We start from the raw sequence: 18,663 nt of genomic DNA, 5'->3' as shown, positions 1-18,663 counted from the left end.
GATAACAGTGGATCCTTCCTACCCCTGCAATGATCATCCAATTCCCTGAAAAATTAGATTTTATTTCTCAGATCTTAGTATCCTTAGTTACAAATACAAATTATAAAGTTATCCAGCCCCTTTAAAATGCAGCTATGGTATTTTATTGTGATCTGGTATGTTAATTAAAATCGAAGTGCTGCATAAAGAAGCGTTTGCTTTTGCTTTTCATTTACCGGACCTTTTTCCTTCCCAGAACAGCATAAAATGGAGGGATTAATTATTTTTTAGTATATGCTTCAAGAAGTGCTAATATAGAAAAATTTGAAGTTTTGGCATAAGGCAGCCTCTGTTAGTCTTAAAGAACACATTTTATTCACTCAGATTTCTTGAAACTGAACTTTCAGACAGTAAGACCCTTAGTCCACGAAAGTCTTAAAAATGAACTATTTTTATTTTGAGAAACATTAGAGGTATGAAAACCTTATCAACTGCATCACACAGATCACATCTGCCACTTCATTTAGCCTCTTTTAGAGTTTTTTTAAACTTCCTATTAATATTTCTTCAAAACAGGATTTTTCAAAATTAAAAAAAAAGTACCAAAAAAACCTGCATTTCAAAATCAACTACACATTGGTGCAAATCTATCAGGGTAAGTGAGGGGAGCGGAAAGAGGAGAAGTTACTCACCTTGAAGTAACAAATTGACTTCTATTTTTTACAACTGGAAGGCGAGCTATCACTCAATGTGCCAATGCTAATGAACCCTACACAGGGTAATACTGTACACCTCAAAAATAAAATTACAATTTGTAGTATTAGAAGACTATTTAGAGCTCAATTCTCCATGCAGATCCTCAAACTTGGGAATGATGCATAATGCATTAGGGGGACTGTCAACAACCTCTGCTCTTAGCTGCTATCCTCCAAGTGGTATGAGCCATTTCTCTACTATATTTGTGGTGACAGATCCAAAAAGGCAGAAGGATTTAGCAGAACATTAGCTTGCATGCTACATCTGAGAAAGAGCTCTGAAGACAGATTGTTAGACCACTGTTGGAAAATCCCTTGAATTAGGAGGCTTCTCACACATCAGGTACTAAGGAGCTAATAGAAACTCAAGTTACACACATCTTTCAGCTTAAAAAACAACTAAACAAAAACCCACACGCATACTCCAAATCTAGAGCACCGTATGGGTTTGGAGTAGTGTCTTAAGATCTTTGGGTTCACCAACTGCATACAATTCAGTTGAACGTACGAACATACATAGTTGAAAACTGAGAAATATTAAAGCTAGCAATCTATACTATACAGAATAGACGTTTAATAAGTAATAAAAGAAAATACAATTTACTAATGTAGGAGAGAAAAATATTCACATAATGGATACTCTAGTTTCAAATAAAGATTAGTTAGCATTATATGAAACAGCTGTCATGCTTATTTAGGTTACATCTGACAGAGAAATGATTAAGAAGTATGTTTTTTGTTTCAGCTGTCCAGTTGAACAACAAGAGAAAAGCTACATTAGCATATAACTCATAACATGGACCCCTTCTACCAGAACCGCAGACCCAGAAATCTTAGCAAATGTCATATTGTAAAGCTTTGATAGCATATAAGGAAAGGACAGAGTATCATAAATTGTACTGCCCTAACAGCATGCAGAGATGTACCAGACTCTCTTACTTACTTTTCTTTAAAAAAGAAGAACCAAGTCCTTAAGACTGGAGGTGATTTTGAAGTTGAACTGCTTATTTATTCTCTGCTTCACCTCAATATGATCCTTCTCCCATTTTACCCCATGCCTCTAGCCTATTAATGCCCTTTCTGAAGAAGGTACCAACCCTTCTCCACAGATCACACCAGAGGAACGCCTGCAAGAACAGAACTCAAACTTTTCATAGACATCACATTTCTCCCTGCGCACCCTTGTCAAAAACCTTCAAAAAACCAAGAACCACCCACCACTCCTGAAACTCTTTATCTACAATTGAAGCTACTTGAAATTTAAACTTTATTCTGGTATGTTGTAAGCAGAATTCTAGCTGGTATTTCTGTTTAAGTTTACCCTAGCAAGGGAATTGCAAGGCATAACTCTGATTCACAGATCTTCATTCTCCAAAATGTACAGAACTGACACAGGTAAACAGTGAGGTGGCAAAATTTGCAAATGATACAACACAACTCAAGATAGTTAAGTTCAAAGCAGACTGCGAAGAGTTACAAAAAGGATCTCACAAAACTAGGTGACTGGGCAACAAAATGGCAGATGAAATTCAATGTTGATAAATGCGAAGTAATTCACATTGGAAAACATAATCCCAACTATACATATAAAATGATGGGGGCTAAATTAGCTTCCACCACTCAAGAAAGAGATCTTGGAGTCATTGTGGATAGTTCTCTGAAAACATCCAATGTGCAGCGGCAGTCAAAAAAGCAAACAGAACATTGGGAATCATTAAGAAAGGGACAGATAAGACAGAAAATATCATATTGCCTCTATATTAATCCATGGTACACCCACATCTTGAATACTGCATGCAGATGTGGTCACCACACCTCAAAAAAGATATATTGGAACTGGAAAAGGTACAGAAAGGGGCAACAAAAATTATTAGGGGTATGGAACAGCTGCTGTATGAGGAGAGATTAATAAGACTGGGATTTTTCAGTTTGGAAAAGAGATGACTAAGGGGGGATATGATGGAGATCTATAAAAAAACATGACTGGTGAGGAGAAAGTAATAACACATCCTTATTTTACTCCTTCTCATAACACAAGAACAAGGGGTCACCAAATGAAATTAACATGCAGCAGGTTTAAAAACAAACAAACAAAAGGAAGTACTTCATCACACAATGCAACCTGTGGAACTCTTTGCCAGAGGATGTTGTGAAGGTCAAGACTATAACATGGTTCAAAAAAGAACTAGGTAAGTTCATGGAGGATAGGTCCATCAATGGCTATTAGCCAGGATGGTGTCCCTAGCCTCTGTTTGCCAGAAGCTGGGAATGGGCAATAGGGAATGGATCAATTTTTTACCTGTTCTGTTCATTCCCTCTGAAGCACCTGGCACTGGCCACTGTCAGAAGACAGGATACTGGGTTAAAACGGACCTTTAGTCTGAGCCAGTATGACCATTCTTACATGAAGGTCTTCTACACATTAAGGCACAAATGGGCATTTTAGAGAGAAGCTTAGAGGTGTCTGGGTTTGTTTGCAAGACTACTATACACCATCCCGCACTCTATTTATTCACTGAGAACAGAGTAAATTTGTGCCAGTGCCATCCGGGGATTGGATGAGGGTCATCTGATAGAAACTACTGTGCCTTGTTTTGGCTAACAAAAGAATATTTTACAGGTCAATGCTATGACAGTTATGGCAATTTCCTGGACAAAAAAAAAAACTTATTAAATTAAGTTTAACCTTCCTGAATTAAGTTTTAACATTTTAGGAGTTCATTGTATTAAAAATGTAAATGTTTATTTATTATTGTGAAATTCCATGGAATTTATTTAGGCGGAAGACCAAATTAATGCAATCCCTGGGAAGTACTGAGAGTGTCAAAAGACTATGTTGAACGATGAAGCAGACACAAATGATCTTTTGGGTCAATATGTGTGAAATGAAATTGCTAGGAAGTACTTGGGACAAGAGGATTGCCAACTTCCATCTACAGACTCAACCTCAGAAGCTTCGCCCTGAACGGGAGACTTTTCATCTGCTGATCATCTGTTACATGAGGAATGTTCAAACAGAAACTGTATAAAGGAGTAATTGATTTACTTATGAGAATACTTACTCTAAGTTCAAGTTGTGATGAACTTGTGACCACAAGAAAATCTCCCATGTGGGGTTTGAAGAACTAATCACCAACCAGAGCACTTTCAGAGCGAGGGTGATCTCTGGTAACATTTGTAGCATGTGTGTAGGTTTTTATTTATTTTTTTTAATATGTTTTCTCTGTAATGCTTTTACCTTAAGAATAAATATGATTGCTTAGAAAGAGGTGTATGGTAGCTTAACTATGGCAATTACACTGCTCACCGATTAGGAGGAGAAAAGAAAAGCATGCTTAGGAACCTGACTTTGGTTGGGAGTTCACAGTGTAGGCAGGGAGCTGCACAGTCTGGAAATACCGCAGTCAGGAAAAAGAGAGATGCAGGCCTCCGCCCAAGAGGTGACAGTTGAGGAGCCAGAAGCCTAGAGTGGATGCCCTTGCTGGACAATGAAGGGAAAATATAGGCACAATTGGTTTGAACTGTGACAAATACATTGAATGATAGTTTTCTTCAGTTTTTGTGAAGAGTGTATCTAAAGAGGAGACATAGTGCTATTATACATTCTGAAGCTACATATTCAGGAGACAGCAAGGAAGTCATTCCTCCCTTGACTGGCATGAGGCTCAGACTTCAACACAGGGTGACTGGACAGGAGAAAGAACGAAAAAAAAAAAAAAAAAAAAAAAAGCTACATTTTCAAAAGTGTAACCACCCACAAGGAGTTAGTGGTGAAGATCTAGTTATCTGGTCAACCAGTTACCCCAACTATTATGTGCAACTAGTTGGTCTGGTAACTTTTATAACTCCCAAGCACAGTTGCCAACTTTCACGCGGTAAATAAGCACCCCGACTTTCAAAATAAGCCAAAAATCAAGCTAATGCCATTTCAAAACAAGGCCAAAACAAGCCAATCCCTAAGAATCCCAACAGTATGTGACTAGATCCCCCCGGCATGCAGTCTGGAACTGTGTTGGGCCCGCTGTGCACCCGACTCTCTCCCCCCCTTACCCCTGCTTGCCCCTTGCCTGCCATCCTTGCGCCTGCTTGCTAGAAGCTGATCAAAAAAAAGAAGCAACAAGCTACAAGCCAAAAACTAGTCAACAGGCAAATCACAAGCCAATTAAGCCAAAAACAAGCTCAATTTCTGCTTTTTTTCCCCCCCACAGGTTTGGCATGTCTGCTCCTGAGGGGCAGTTTTAGTTATGCAAGCCCAACACAGAAATCATTCACACATCTAAATAGTTTCAGCATGGTTTTCTTCCTTTGTTTTCTTACAGTGACTACCCCATGCACCAACTTGTAGCAAGCCTTATAACTAGGGCTGTACTATACACACCAGTTTCACAAACCAAAACCAGATGGCATTCTTTCAGGTTCACACAAAACTCAGTGCTTCATGCAACCATAAAACAATTCCCTGCAAGAGTTTTTCTGTTTTCATATGAAAATAGATGAGCAGTTCCTTCTATTTGTTCCCACAACAGGACTTGGAACCCTCTCTGCCCCCTTTACTACGGAGGGAATTCTACACCAAAAAAAATTAAAAATTCTTCAAAATTCTGCATAATTTGACAAAATAACACAATATAATCAGGCCAGTTTCAATTATTTTGGTAATTTATTTCAAATATCTGTCAGCAAGTATATCTAACAATACAGACCAAAACAAGATTCTGGTCATTTTTTTTTTTTTTTGACAAATAGATTCCTTATTAGGCATATTAATAATGAACTTTGAGTCATCCATTTAAATTACGATACAAAACTGTATTTTCTGCACCCATCAGAAGCAGTGCAAAGGCTGGGAGTGCAAGGGTAACGGAGGAGCTGAGGGAGAGGGAAGGAGTCTGGAGTGAACCTGGAGGGTTGTTGGGTGTGGGTGGGAGAAATATGGAATAGGGTTTGGTTTTTTGGGGGGGGAAAGGGGAGGAGTGCAGGATTGTTAGGGAGTTGGGGAGCCTTCCCCATGCAGACCCTGGCTAAGCCAAACCTCTTCCATTCAGTCAGACACATCTGCCCCTGTCCCCACACTCCCCATCCAGATGGGTCCCTGCAGTCTCCTCCCCCATGGGGCCATGCAGCCCCCCTCCCCTGTCCCCATGTGGCCATGCACCCCCACTCCCATTCAACCCCTGGTTTAATGCTGTCACCCTATTAGCTCCTGAGTCCACACCCTTGTCTGCCCCCCCCCCAACCATTCTGAACCCCAATCTGTGACACACACCCAGCAGCCTTATATGCCCCACTCTATCCTATCCTGGCTCCATGGGCCAGGTGCTGTGATGAACTTCTACTCGTGGGGAAATTCTGTGCCACTGAACCTGCCCAAAATTCCCCTCACCCCCCCCCCCCCAGAAAATACACTCTCCCTGGCATGTTGCACTTCCGCCTTTTGCCCACCAGAGGCTGCTGTGGCACCAGAACAGCCTGCTGCATTCATGTACTGGCACCACAGTGTCCTCTGGTGGGCGAAAGGCAGAACTGCAGCACTTCTGGGGCAGAACGTATTTTCTGCGGGGGGTGGGAATTCTGTGGACACATGAATTCTGGGCATGCACAGTGACATAGAATTCCTCCAGGAGTACCCCTTTACTTAAGCAGCCTTGTGTCCAGCTAACTAGCCCACTCCATCATTCCTGTCTTCCAGAAAGCAGGCAGCAAATAAACCTATGCCCAGCCCTGCATCTGCCAAATTCAAGAAAGATCTGGAGCAAGTAAGCAGTGTTCCCCTAATTCAACTGCAGTGAGCCTTCTTGCTAGACTCTCAAACACACGCAGGGGCAGTGGACCAGAATGAAATCCTCAAACATGCCAATTCTAAATCAGATGATTTTCAGGCCCCCCAGGTCACACCTTCACCATCATCTAGATCTGCTGGGGGCAGGGACAAGGTATTCTGACTGGAAAGGGCCCAGAATTCTCACCACATTCGTAAGAAGGTTTGTGAATATGGGCAGAGTTTTGGGTACATCAGGCCCAAGGCGAACTATCAGATACGTTTTGCCTGCTTCTGGCTTTAAGGACGTTTTACACAGTCCTATACATAGCCCCTATTACTAAATAAGTAATACGCATGTATAATCTAAGGCTTTTGTTCACGTTGACATCTGTAGTATGCAAGGTCTTGGAAAAATTTTTGAAGGAGAAAGTAGTTAAGGACATTGAGGTCAATGGTAATTGGGACAAAATACAACATGGTTTTACAAAAGGTAGATCATGCCAAACCAACCTGATCTTCTTTGAGAAGATAACAGATTTTTTTAGATAAAGGAAATGCAGTGGCTCTAATTTACTTCGATTTCAGTAAGGCATTTGATACGGTTCCACATGGGGAATTATTAGTTAAATTGGAAAAGATGGGGATCAATATGAAAATTGAAGAGAGTGGATAAGGAACTGGTTAAAGGGGAGACTACAACAGGTCATACTGAAAGGTAAACTGTCAGGCTGGAAGGAGGTTACTAGAGTTGTTCCTCAGGGATTGGTTTTGGGACCAAGCTTATTTAATCTTTTTATTTCTGACCTCAGCACAAAAAGTGTGAGTGTGCTAATAAAGTTTGCGGATGACACAAAGCTGGAAGGTATTGCCAATATAGAGAAGGACTGGGATATCATACAGGAAGATCTGGATGACCTTGTAAACTGGAGTAATAGTAATAGGATGAAATTTAATAGTAAAAAGTGGCAAGGTCATGCATTTAGGGATTAACAACAAGAATTTTTGTTGTTATAATAATAATAATAATAATAGTAAAATAATATATGTAGATATACCTATCTCATAGAACTGGAAGGGACCCTGAAAGGTCATTGAGTCCAGTCCAGTCCCCTGCCTTCACTAGCAGGACCAAGTACTGATTTTGCCCCAGTTCCCTAGGTGACCCCCTCAAGCATTGAACTCACAACCCTGGGTTTAGCAGGCCAATGCTCAAGCCACTGAGCTATCCCTCCCCCCAATAAGCTGGGGACTCATCAGTTAGAAGTAACAGAGGAGGAGAAGGACCTTGGACTATCTGTTGATCACAGGATGACTATGAACCGCCAATGTGATATGGCTATGAAAAACTTGAATGCGATCTTGGGATGCATTAGGCAAGGTATTTCCAGTAGAGATAAGGAGGTGTTAGTACCGTTATACAAGTCACGGTTCCCTGCCCACTCTGAACTTTGGGGTACAGATGTGGAGACCCGCATGAAAGACCCCCCAAGCTTCTATTCCACCAGCTTAGGTTACAAACTTCCCCAAGGCACAAATTCCTTGCCCTGGGATGGTATTGCTGCCACCACCACGTGAGTTAGACAAAGTTTCAGGAAAAGGACCATTTGGAGTTCCTATTTCCCCAAAATATCCCTCCAAGCCCCTTCACCCACTTTCCTGGGGAGGCTTGAGAATAATATACCAGCCAAAAAGGTACCCAAGGGGAGCACAGACCGGACACTAAAAACCCAGTCAGATTCTTAAAAACAGGACTTTATTATAAAGAAAAAAGTAAAAGCAGCACCTCTATAAAATCAGGATGGAAGGTAATGTTACAGGGTAACGAGATTCAAAACAGAGGATTCCCCTCTAGGCAAAACTTTAAAGTTACCAAAAAAAACGCAGGAATAAACCTCCCTCTTAGCCTAGGGAAAAATCGACAAGCTAAAATAAAAGATAATCTAACGCATTTCCTTCCTATTACTTACAATTTGTAATCTTAGATGCTTAGTTCAGATGTGGCTTTAGGAGATGTATTTTCCCTGCCCTGGTTCCTCCCTGACCCAGAGAGAGCAACAAAGAGAGACAAAACAAAATCCTTCCCCCACAGATATGAAAGTATCTTCTCCCCTCATTGGTCCTTTTGCTCAGGTGCCAACCAGGTTATTTGAGTGTCTTAAACCTTTACAGGTAAAGGAGGGATTTTATGCTACCCTTAGCTGTATGTTTATGACAGCACTGGTGAGACCTCATCTGGAATACTGTGTGCAATTCTGGTCTCCCACGTTTAAGAAGGATGAATTCAAACTGGAACAGGTACAGAGAAGGGTTACTAGGATGATCCGAGGAATGGAAAACCTGTCTTATGAAAGGAGACAAAGAGCTCGGCTTGTTTAGCCTAACCAAAAGAAGGCTGAGGGGAGATATGATTGCTCTCTATAAATATATCAGAGGGATAAATACCAGGGAGGGAGAGGAATTATTTAAGCTCAGTACCAATATGGACACAAGAACAAATGGATATAAACTGGCCATCAGGAAGTTTAGACTTGAAATTAGACAAAGGTTTCTAACCATCAGAGGAGTGAAGTTCTGGAATGGCCTTCTAAGAGGAGTAGTGGGGGCAAAAGACATATCTGGCCTCAAGACTAAGCTTGATAAGTTTATGAAGGGGATGGTATAGCCTAATTTTGGCAATTAATTGATCTTTGACTATTAGAGGTAAATATGCCCAGTGGCCTGTGATGGGATGTTAGATGGGGTGGGATCTGAGTTACTACAGAGAATTCTTTCCTGGGTGTCTGGCTGGTGAGTCTTGCCCACATGCTCAGGCTTTAGCTGATCGCCATATTTGGGGTCGGTAAGGAATTTTCCTCCAGAGCAGAATGGCAGAGGCCCTGCGGGGTTTTTGCCTTCCTCTGCAGCGTGGGGCACGGGTCACTTGCTGGAGGATTCTCTGCACCTTGAAGTTTTTAAACCATGGTTTGAGGACTTCAATGGCTCAGGGGTTTGTTGGGGGAGTGGGTGAGATTCTGTGGCCTGCATTGTGCAGGTCAGGCTAGACGATCATAATGGTCCCTTCTGACCTTAAAGTTTATGACTATGAGCAACCCTCGACCTTTGGTGCATAGAACACATGCATTCAACTTACCTGCCTTCAATCAATTCATGAAAAATATACACATTATGACCAGAGTATTTTGGACAACTAAAAATATGAATAAATGACCAAATTCCCAAAGCTTAAGATCTTTTATCACCTCTTCATTTTATTTGTAATTAAGAGAATGATTGTCGTGGGCTGGCATGTTTATCATTCTAGGGCTGAAGTCGTCATCTACATGGGATCATCTGTCAACTCCTAGAATTTAGGAAACAGGATCAGGCAGAGAGGTTACTTCACCAAGGAGGATGGCATGGGGACTGGTTCTCCTTAAGAATTCAAGTTCTGTTCATAAAGACTAGCTAGAAAGGTTAAGAACAATGAACTTTTGATGTATAGGTGAAGTGTAGTCCCTGCTTATTTTACTCCTCAAACATATTTCTTGAGACTAAAAGATAGAGTTTGGCTTGCAAAAAAAAAAAAATCAATATTTTCCTCTGCCAGGTATGCTATGGACTAACTAATCTCTCTCTATGGATCATTTCACCACACTTAAGCAATTATCTCCTGAGCCTTGTATGAAGAATTGCTAATCTAACCCTCAAGAGGGATCTGGCAATTAACCTGGATGATACAAGTCATTCCTACAGAGTTTTAATAATTGGTGAAACTGGCTATTTATTTAACCAGATCTGCTATGGAAGAAATTTCTATGCAGATTCAGTCTGAACACATAGGGCTTGGTTCAAAGGACATTAAAGTTAGTGGGAGGCTTTTCTTCTACTACATTAAGCTTTGGATCAGGCCCCTAGTTGGTTGCTTATGCCGAGCCACTCCCTTTAAAGCCCACTTGACTCTAACATGCAAAGGTGTAGAAAGGGCAACTGCTTGAGTACATGTTTGCTGTGTGTGTGTGTGTGTGTGTGTCTCGATATAGATATATATAAGAGAGAGAGAGAGAGAGAGAGAGAGAGAGAGGGAGGGACATTTGGACTAGAGCAGGAAAACGATCTTGTGCACATTGATCTGATTTCAGGGGGGTAGGAGAGGGAGAGAGGAGGGAAAAGGTTTGTGTGTGCATGCACAGTGTGGACACCAACTTGGGCATATAGTTTTACACTTGCAATTGTGTACACGTTTCTCAAAGACCTCAGCGTCAAACCAATTACATAGGCAACAGATGTCCAACATTTTGACTATTTAAGGGAACCACAGAAACACTAATATATTGTAGAAGACAGGCATTTGCCTATTACAAATGGCCTTTAATGGGAGTCCCTCCATATTTTTGACTAGAGAATCAGGTAAAGGTAGCCATCCAGGTTTCGAATACTTGACTTATCTGGTTTTGATGGATGGGCCTCTGGCCATTCATTTTACTACATTCTAAATCATGCTTCCTTGCTGTCATGCTATCATAGAAACATTTTTAGTTAAAAAATTTTAAATTCCAGTACAGAAAGTCCTGGGCAATGTAAGCAGTTTCTATCTTGGAGACTGCAGAAATAGAGAGAATGAAAGCAACGGGGGTGTGGGGGTGAGAGGAGGTTGTTTTGTTTTAGCAGGAGACAGCAATAGCAAAGTATTTTTGCAATTTAACTGTCATTCTTATTTTGTATCAGGTTATTTTTTCAATATATTCACTCCCATCACTAATCTGATTAAATTATTTGACATTATCAGCAAGTTACATGATTTACGGTCATAAAATATCATGATGTATCAGATTCACTTATTTCACCTGTAGCTTTCATTCACAAATGATGAGCCTTTAGAAGGCAAACTCTCTCCCTCCCCCCACCCAAAAAAGCAAAACAAAAATAAAAACACTGACCCCACAAATTCCACATACCCACCAAGCAGTTTAATTCTCAAATTCCTAAACACCTTATCTTCTAACATCCCAAAACACAACATTCATGTGTTAACCTATGGTACCTCCCTGCCAAACATCATATTTCAGTCACAGTACCCTGACTTCCTGTTTTATTATATTCAGTTACACATATACTTTTGTAATAACCGATGACTGAAACATGGCTGTATTAAATCATATCATACTTGCTGCAGCACTAAGATTGTCAACTTGCACCTGCCATCCACATCACCTAGAGAAGCTAAAATGTGAAAGAGAGGCACTCAGACATTCTTGGACATTTGTTAGTTTTCCCGTTAACAACCAAATAAACTAACATAGCAGGCATTTTCCCATCCTTCTAATTTATAGTTTCTAGGATTGTACCTTGAAACAAATCTCAACAAGAACTTCGTAGACTCATAAATAGCTATGTTTGTCTTTCTACGACTGGCACAGAGAGGTTAAGTGTTTCAGGACAAAAAATTTATCTTTCATTTTAGTAGATTTTAACTGGAAATTTAAGAAGTGTTTCAACAACCAACCAACACCCTAGCCTAGCGGAGACAGGACATTTGGAAAAAGGAGAAAAAGCTAATTATTTTAAGATGGCAAAATAGTAAAGGAAGTAACATCTTCACAAAGTAATCCAGAAAGGCATAATTGCAAGCACAATCATTGAGTCAAACAAATAGACATAAAAAGGTTATATCTCAAATTCTGTGTATTAAGTCAAAAATAAATAAGCCTTTTAAAAATAGACATAGCTACATTCTCCATGGTAAAAAATTGTTTTACAAATCCATGCATAAATGTGTTTCTTGGTACTGAATACCCCTAAGGGACCTGAAGAAATATTTTCCTTTCCTGTTTTTTAAATTTGGTCTCTAGTAGTAAAAAACAAACAGTGTTCAAACATTTATTCTACAAACTACAGAATATTCTTAAAATTAAATCAAGAGTACAATGCAGAATTAAACCTGGGTGTCAGAAATTAAATACCTGTACTACTTCCACTTTGTCAATCTTCTCAAAAAGGCATCTCTGATATCTAACCATGTCCTAGAACTGAGCTAATATAGAGTTCATCACCTCTCAGTCCTGCAGCGAGTAATCCCTCTAGGTCAAGGCTGAGGTCACTGTAACAGTACAGGGAACACAGAATCTATATAACAGATTGCTTTGCAGTAGGGAACTGAGAATCTATAACCATACAGTCCCTACAACCAGAAACACTGAATTAAAATGTATCTGGTTAAGTATTACTAGATGTCGTTATTCTTACATGAGAATGGTGTAAGTGATAGTTTGGCATACAATATCCCATTATCCTGCTCATGAGGAAGTGGCTTCTGTTGAGATTGTAGCTTGAGAGACAGAGTAATTAATTCCCTCATGCATAGTATCTCCGTGATGATCTCACACATCAGACAAGATTAGGCTTCCCAATAAAAAAAGAAAAAAAAAAAAAATTCAACCAACCATTAACACTATTTCCCCCCCCAAAAAAAAAGATTGTGCTTTTCTGGTTAAACCCTTTGGTGTTCGCTCTTTTCTGGGAGAATCATTGCCTAGAAGCAGGCCTGGAAACAGACTCACCAACCGCTGAATGGTATCTTTGAAGATTTATATTGCCCACTAAATATTTATTGTTTGACATGGATGTAAAATTTACTTATCCAGGAAAAACAAACTAAGGAGAAGGGGAAACCAAAAAACTAAACATCTCCTTGTCCTTCTCATAATACAAACCCTGTCACTTTGCACCTCTCAAATTTAAAGAAAGACTCATAGAATTGTAGGACTAGAAGGGACCCTCAAGAGATCTTCTGCCTTGTGTCCAGGGGACTGGACTAGGAGTAAGTATTATCTAGACCATTCCTGACCATGTAACATTTGATTTTCATAGCAAGTTCTTATTAGCTATATTTGTAAGATGTACCCAATTGATGTAGGATAGTTTGGGGGGATACCCCACTTATGATGCAGATTTTTGGAAAGAGATTCACTTGAAGGTTTGCATGAAAGATTGTTTAACCAACATATGGCATGCAGATACCTGTACTGCAATTACAATAACTTAAGTATTTTTAACATGCAATGAGTACACCAAAATCCCATATATATTTTAGGAAATTTCTGAAAATATATTCTTCTGAGACTCTAGATTATTGTGTTTATTTTTTTTTTTTCAAATGTCATTCACTTTCAAAATACTGAGTAATCCCCATCTCCTACTTTAAATCATCCAAGATCATACAAGAAAAGAAAGTTTAAACAAGAACTCTATTTTTTAATATTGCCACCATTAATACATTTAGACTGCTCTGGCAACTCTAACAATATACAAAATATACAGACAACATTACAGTCTATTTTCAAAGAAATACTTGACTGTTAATTTAATAAGTGCCACAAAGTTACCTTTTTATTTGTTGAAAATAAAAACACTAAGCCTTCTTTTAATCATACAAGATACACAAAGTAATTAACATCACTACTGCATGAGTAAATAGTATGGTTTCTTTTAAAAAAAGATTATTTCTGAAGACTATGCAATATAAAGACTTTTATACAGTTGACCTTATAGTTCATATTACAGGTTTGTCCCCAACATTCTGAAAACTGACAATATATAGAGCAGATACTCTCTCAGTAAAGAACAAAAGAGGCACAAAGTAGTGAAATAAATCCAACATATTTTTGTTAATATATTTGGTTTTCATAGCAGTATTGACAAGGCTTAACGAAAGAGAATCGTATCTGCCAAAGCTCAGAAGGATACAGAGCACAAGGAAATTGTAATTTCCTGTACCAAAACAGGCTCCAAAGAGAACTTTGTGAAGGGGAAAGGGGGAAGACAACAAAAGAGGCACCATTTTCCCTTTACTGTTTAAAAATGTATACAATTCTGATAAATATATTGACACATACCAAAATTAACAACCTAATTTATCTTTCCTCTTTTCTTTGTAGAAGCCAAACTAGAAGACTTTAAAAATTAAGCATTTAAAATGTAGGTGTATTTTAAAAAATTCCACATACTGTAAATTTTTGTATTAATGAAGGAACAAATTAGACTTGTTCTACCAGCCAGAGTTCCGCTATATCAACATGAAGCAGCTATTAGAAAATTAGACTTCCACATTAGAACATGACCAATACATAAACATGCATGCATAATTTTTCCACTTATTTATAAAGTTATTTCACTCTGATTGTATTTATACATACATTATTTAGTAAAGTATTAATCCTATAATTGATCATTTTCATAGGGATGGATATTTAAAATAAATTCACAAGTCTTTCAGGAATTATTTCATTATTTGATATATTATTAATATATTATGGTAACACATTAAAATGGTATGTTCAAAGACATAGCTCAAATTTAGCAAAACTGAAACAAAAAGCAAGAAGTGGACATTCTGAACCCAACATATCAAAAACCCAACTTGCATGTCTGTAGCACTAGAGATACTTGATGTTTCACTGTGCTGAATTGAACAAACAAATTGAACGTTAAGCCACAATGAAAGACAACTATGGGCCTTTTATACTAAAAAAAAAAAAAAAATCAGGTAGGTCAAAATAAGGCATCTTCATTTATTTTGATTATGTCAAATTTAAGAACATGTGTGCAACTGAAAGATTAGTTTTTGTATGCAGAAAAAAACAAACAAACAAAAAAAAAACCCACCAAATTAAAATATCCAAATTCAGTGACTTGAACTTTAGGTTTCTCAACAGCAGCTTACCTGATCCACTGAACTGACTGCTTCCTAATGTAGTTGGTCTGGTTTTCCCACTATTAACAGGTGGGGAAAACATCTGCAAAAACAAACAAACACAACAGATGTTTAAGTTAACAACAAAACCCCCATTTTATAAATCTTGTCTGTGGGCTAAAAAAATTCAACATATGACAGTTCACTGGCCTATATTTCTGCCAGAAAACAGGCTTTAAGACATACATTCAGAAGAACCATAAAACAAGTAATCTAGAATGATCTTTGCAGTTTCACTAATGCTACTAAACTCTCTATTGTATAAGCAAGCAATGTAAACAGGAAAACCTGAGATTATTACAGTAATTTAAAGTCTTTATTATACATCATAAATTCTACTGCTCAAAATATACAGCTTGTTATTTTATGAGATCTAAAGGCACTGTATAACTTTAATTAGTAGCCAATTTGCAAGAGGCACTATTTTTCTATTTTTTTTTAATTATATATTTTGAAAGAAAAATATCAGTCTGAAAAAAAAAAAAAGCATCACAGAGAAAATACTTTGCCTGTAATTTCCAACCCAAGATTGCAAAACAAAGTATCAACTGAGATCCTTGCAGCTTTCAGGCACCAGCAAGTTACATTTCTTTAAAGGAACAAGAAACCCCCACCACAAACTCTCAGTCCCACACACTGGCTTAACAAAGATTAATTATTAGATTATGCATCTCCGGGTCAGCCCGATTTTAACCAGTTAAACCAATTGACCCAGCTGGTATTAGAGCATTAAATCTGGAAGTCTAGACATTACATCAAAGTTCAGGTGTGCACATTGGCTGAGTCGGACCCAACCAAGCCCTGCAGGCTGCCGCCCCTACTTCTCGGTTCGCTTTACCGTGGAGAAGCCATAAGAAGACCTCGAAGAATATCCTACCGCACTGAAGTCCAGCAGGTCGCTCAGTTCCTTGTCGGTTCCTATAGCGGCCATCCGCTGCTGCTGAGGATTCATCTTCATCCACTTCAATTAAGTCCTAAGACACAGGGAGGGAAAGAGACACGCAGCACTTTACCATTGGGCTGGTGCCTACACCACTCAGTCAGTGCACGGACAGATCTGTCCCTAACAAAGAAGGGGGCTCAAGCATTCGCATCCCTTACACTGATGGGGGGGGGGAAGGGAAATCCAAAGGGAAAGCCTCACTTTAACAGAGCACACGGATGAGATCAGCCAGCAGCAGCTTCTCAAACTAGCCAACTCTCCTTAAGTTTCCTCTGCCTCCTTTCTTCTCTCCTCTCATTCAATTTCTACTCCACCTCAGGCAACACACACACACACACACACACACACACAAGTGAGTCTGAAGTGACAGGAAGGGTTAGGTCGCCCCTGGGCCAGTAAAAGGCATAAACAGATAAATAAACCGAGCAAAAGCTGGAAAATTAAAGAGAGAGATTAAGTGACTCACTGTTTTCGCAACAATGGAGCTGACAAGTTGGGCTGTGGATGTGCCTCAGCAGAGCCATGTCTGCTTGAGCATTGTTATTGCCTGATTTCCAGAGAGGGTTAATTTGCTTTATCCACACACACAATTTGCTGTAACTACCAGCTCCGGAGCCCCAAAGCTGCTGCAAACAATAAATAGTCTCTGAAACCAGCGATCTGTCTTTGCACCGCAAAGACACACACAAAGTGCAGCGGCCGGGCGAGGAGGGGGCGTTGGGGGCTCGCTCCTCTCCCTGCGCCGAGCAGGCTGGCGTGTGACGGGACACACACGGTGCCGCATTCCCAGCCCCTGCGAGTTTAACGAGTGCTCAGGGCTCCAGTCCTCCCAGGAGCGCCAGCTTAGTGGGGCGCTTCCTTTCCTGACAGCCCATACACAGGGACCGGGGCGCAAAAACACAAGCCGGAGAATTGCTGCCCGCTACAGCCCTGCCAGAGCCCCCGACAAGACTGAGAGAACGGACCCAGAAGAGTCCCTAGCCCCCAGCAGAGCTCCTGCCCCCGCCTCCCAGCACCAGTGTCGCCCTGTGCGCCTTAGAGCAGCCCCTCTGCAGCCTCCCTTCCCCCAGCAGCTCCCTGGGGCCCTCAGCAGCCCCTTAGCTCCAAATGCACCCCTCTGGCCGCCACTACAGCCCCCTTAATGCACCCCTCTGCCCCCTGCACGCCCCCTGCTCCCAGTGCACCCTCTGCCCCCCAGCAAGACCCACTGCTCCAATGCACCCCCTCTCCTCCCTGCACGCCCCCAGTGCACCCCCTCTGCCCCCAGCATGGTCCCCTGCCCCCAGTGCACCCCCTCTACCCACCAGCAAGACCCACTGCCCCCAGTGCACCTCCGCTACCCCCCCCCAGCACGGCCCCCTGCCCCCAGTGCACCCTCTCTACCCACCAGCAAGACCCACTGCACCCCCTCTGGCCCCCTGCCCTTAGTGCGGCCCCAGCGCAGCCCCCATCCCCGATTCTATCCCAACTTCTCCCTCCCTGCCCAAAATTTACCTCCTTCCCCGCGGTGACGTCCGAACCCAGCAGGGCCGCGCTCGCGAGCGGCCGAGCCGCTGGGTGGGAGGCAGAGCCGGCCACCCCCGCCCCCCGCTAGAAGGAACTTGTAGGCTCCCCTAGGCAGACATTTTTTTGCTTGCGGAGCCGCAGCACCACGTTCAAGGCTTCGGCTCCGTATCCCTCCGCGGCTGCTGGAACAGCCACAAGATTAACGCGTAACCCTTCCCTGGCCGCGTCGTTGGCGGACTCTGAGGAGGGGTCACCATCGCCGCTCCCGGAGGGCGGGTTTCGCTGGCACCGGTTGGTGGCGGCAGCCTCGGGGCCTGACCCGAGCTCCCCGTGCCGGACCGGTGTCATTGTGCGATCAGGGCTGCCCCAAGCCCGGGGGCGGGGCGGCTCCGGGGAGCCCAAGAACGGCGGCAACCGCACAAGGGCCCCGGCTCCGGGGTGAGCCTGGCACCGCTCGGCATCGCCTGAGATGGGAGCGCCTTTGCCCGGTCTCAGCGGGGGAACCTGCGGCAGCCCAGCCCGGGAGGGAGTCCCCTGCAGCGCCGCCGGAGCCGGCGCAACCTGCCAACGCACACAGCCCACAGCTCTGAGCATGGCCCACAACACTAGTAATCACCCCAGAGAAACAGGCAGGGCTGCTGGAACAATTTGTATAGTGGGGGTGCGGAGAGCCATTGAACCAAAGTGTAAACCCTGTATATAATGGGAACCACTTCACGCCAGGGGGTGCAGCAGCACACCCCTAGTTCCAGCACCTATTGGCCCACGTCACCCATAACCACCCCACACATCTACGGTCACTGCCCACGCCACCTGAAACAACCCCACACATCCTACAGGCAAGGCCCACGCCACCTATAACCACCCCACACTGCACTGAGCATGGCCCACACCACCTATAACCACCCCACACAGCACTGGGCACAACCCGTGGTGCCAATAACCACCCCACACATCTACAGGCATGGCTCACACAGCTGATAACCACCCT

At 41.8% G+C, this 18,663-nt stretch overlaps 1 protein-coding gene across 6 annotated transcripts in view; it reads right to left on the bottom strand.

Moving 5' to 3' along the window:
* Nucleotides 1-17,931, bottom strand: part of TCF12 (transcription factor 12) — a 308,920-nt gene extending 290,989 nt beyond the window's left edge. Inside the window, exons 1-4 of one of the 6 annotated variants that reach the window (XM_054041495.1) lie at nt 17,661-17,931; nt 16,633-16,792; nt 16,062-16,197; nt 15,194-15,266 (exon numbers count right to left, since the gene is read on the bottom strand). In XM_054041495.1, the coding sequence (XP_053897470.1) occupies nt 15,194-15,266; nt 16,062-16,181 (193 nt within the window). In that variant the 5' untranslated portion in view covers nt 16,182-16,197; nt 16,633-16,792; nt 17,661-17,931. The remainder of the gene's footprint in view (nt 1-15,193; nt 15,267-16,061; nt 16,198-16,632; nt 16,793-17,660) is intronic. The other 5 variants (XM_054041496.1, XM_054041494.1, XM_054041501.1 and 2 more) reach the window with 5 other exon arrangements.
* Nucleotides 17,932-18,663: the final 732 nt, after the last annotated feature.

Source organism: Malaclemys terrapin, chromosome 10 (assembly GCF_027887155.1).
Source record: "Malaclemys terrapin pileata isolate rMalTer1 chromosome 10, rMalTer1.hap1, whole genome shotgun sequence".
NCBI classification, from domain to species: domain Eukaryota; kingdom Metazoa; phylum Chordata; order Testudines; family Emydidae; genus Malaclemys; species Malaclemys terrapin.
The sequence above is the reverse complement of the archived record's forward strand: the minus strand, read 5'-3'. Positions and strand labels throughout refer to the sequence as shown.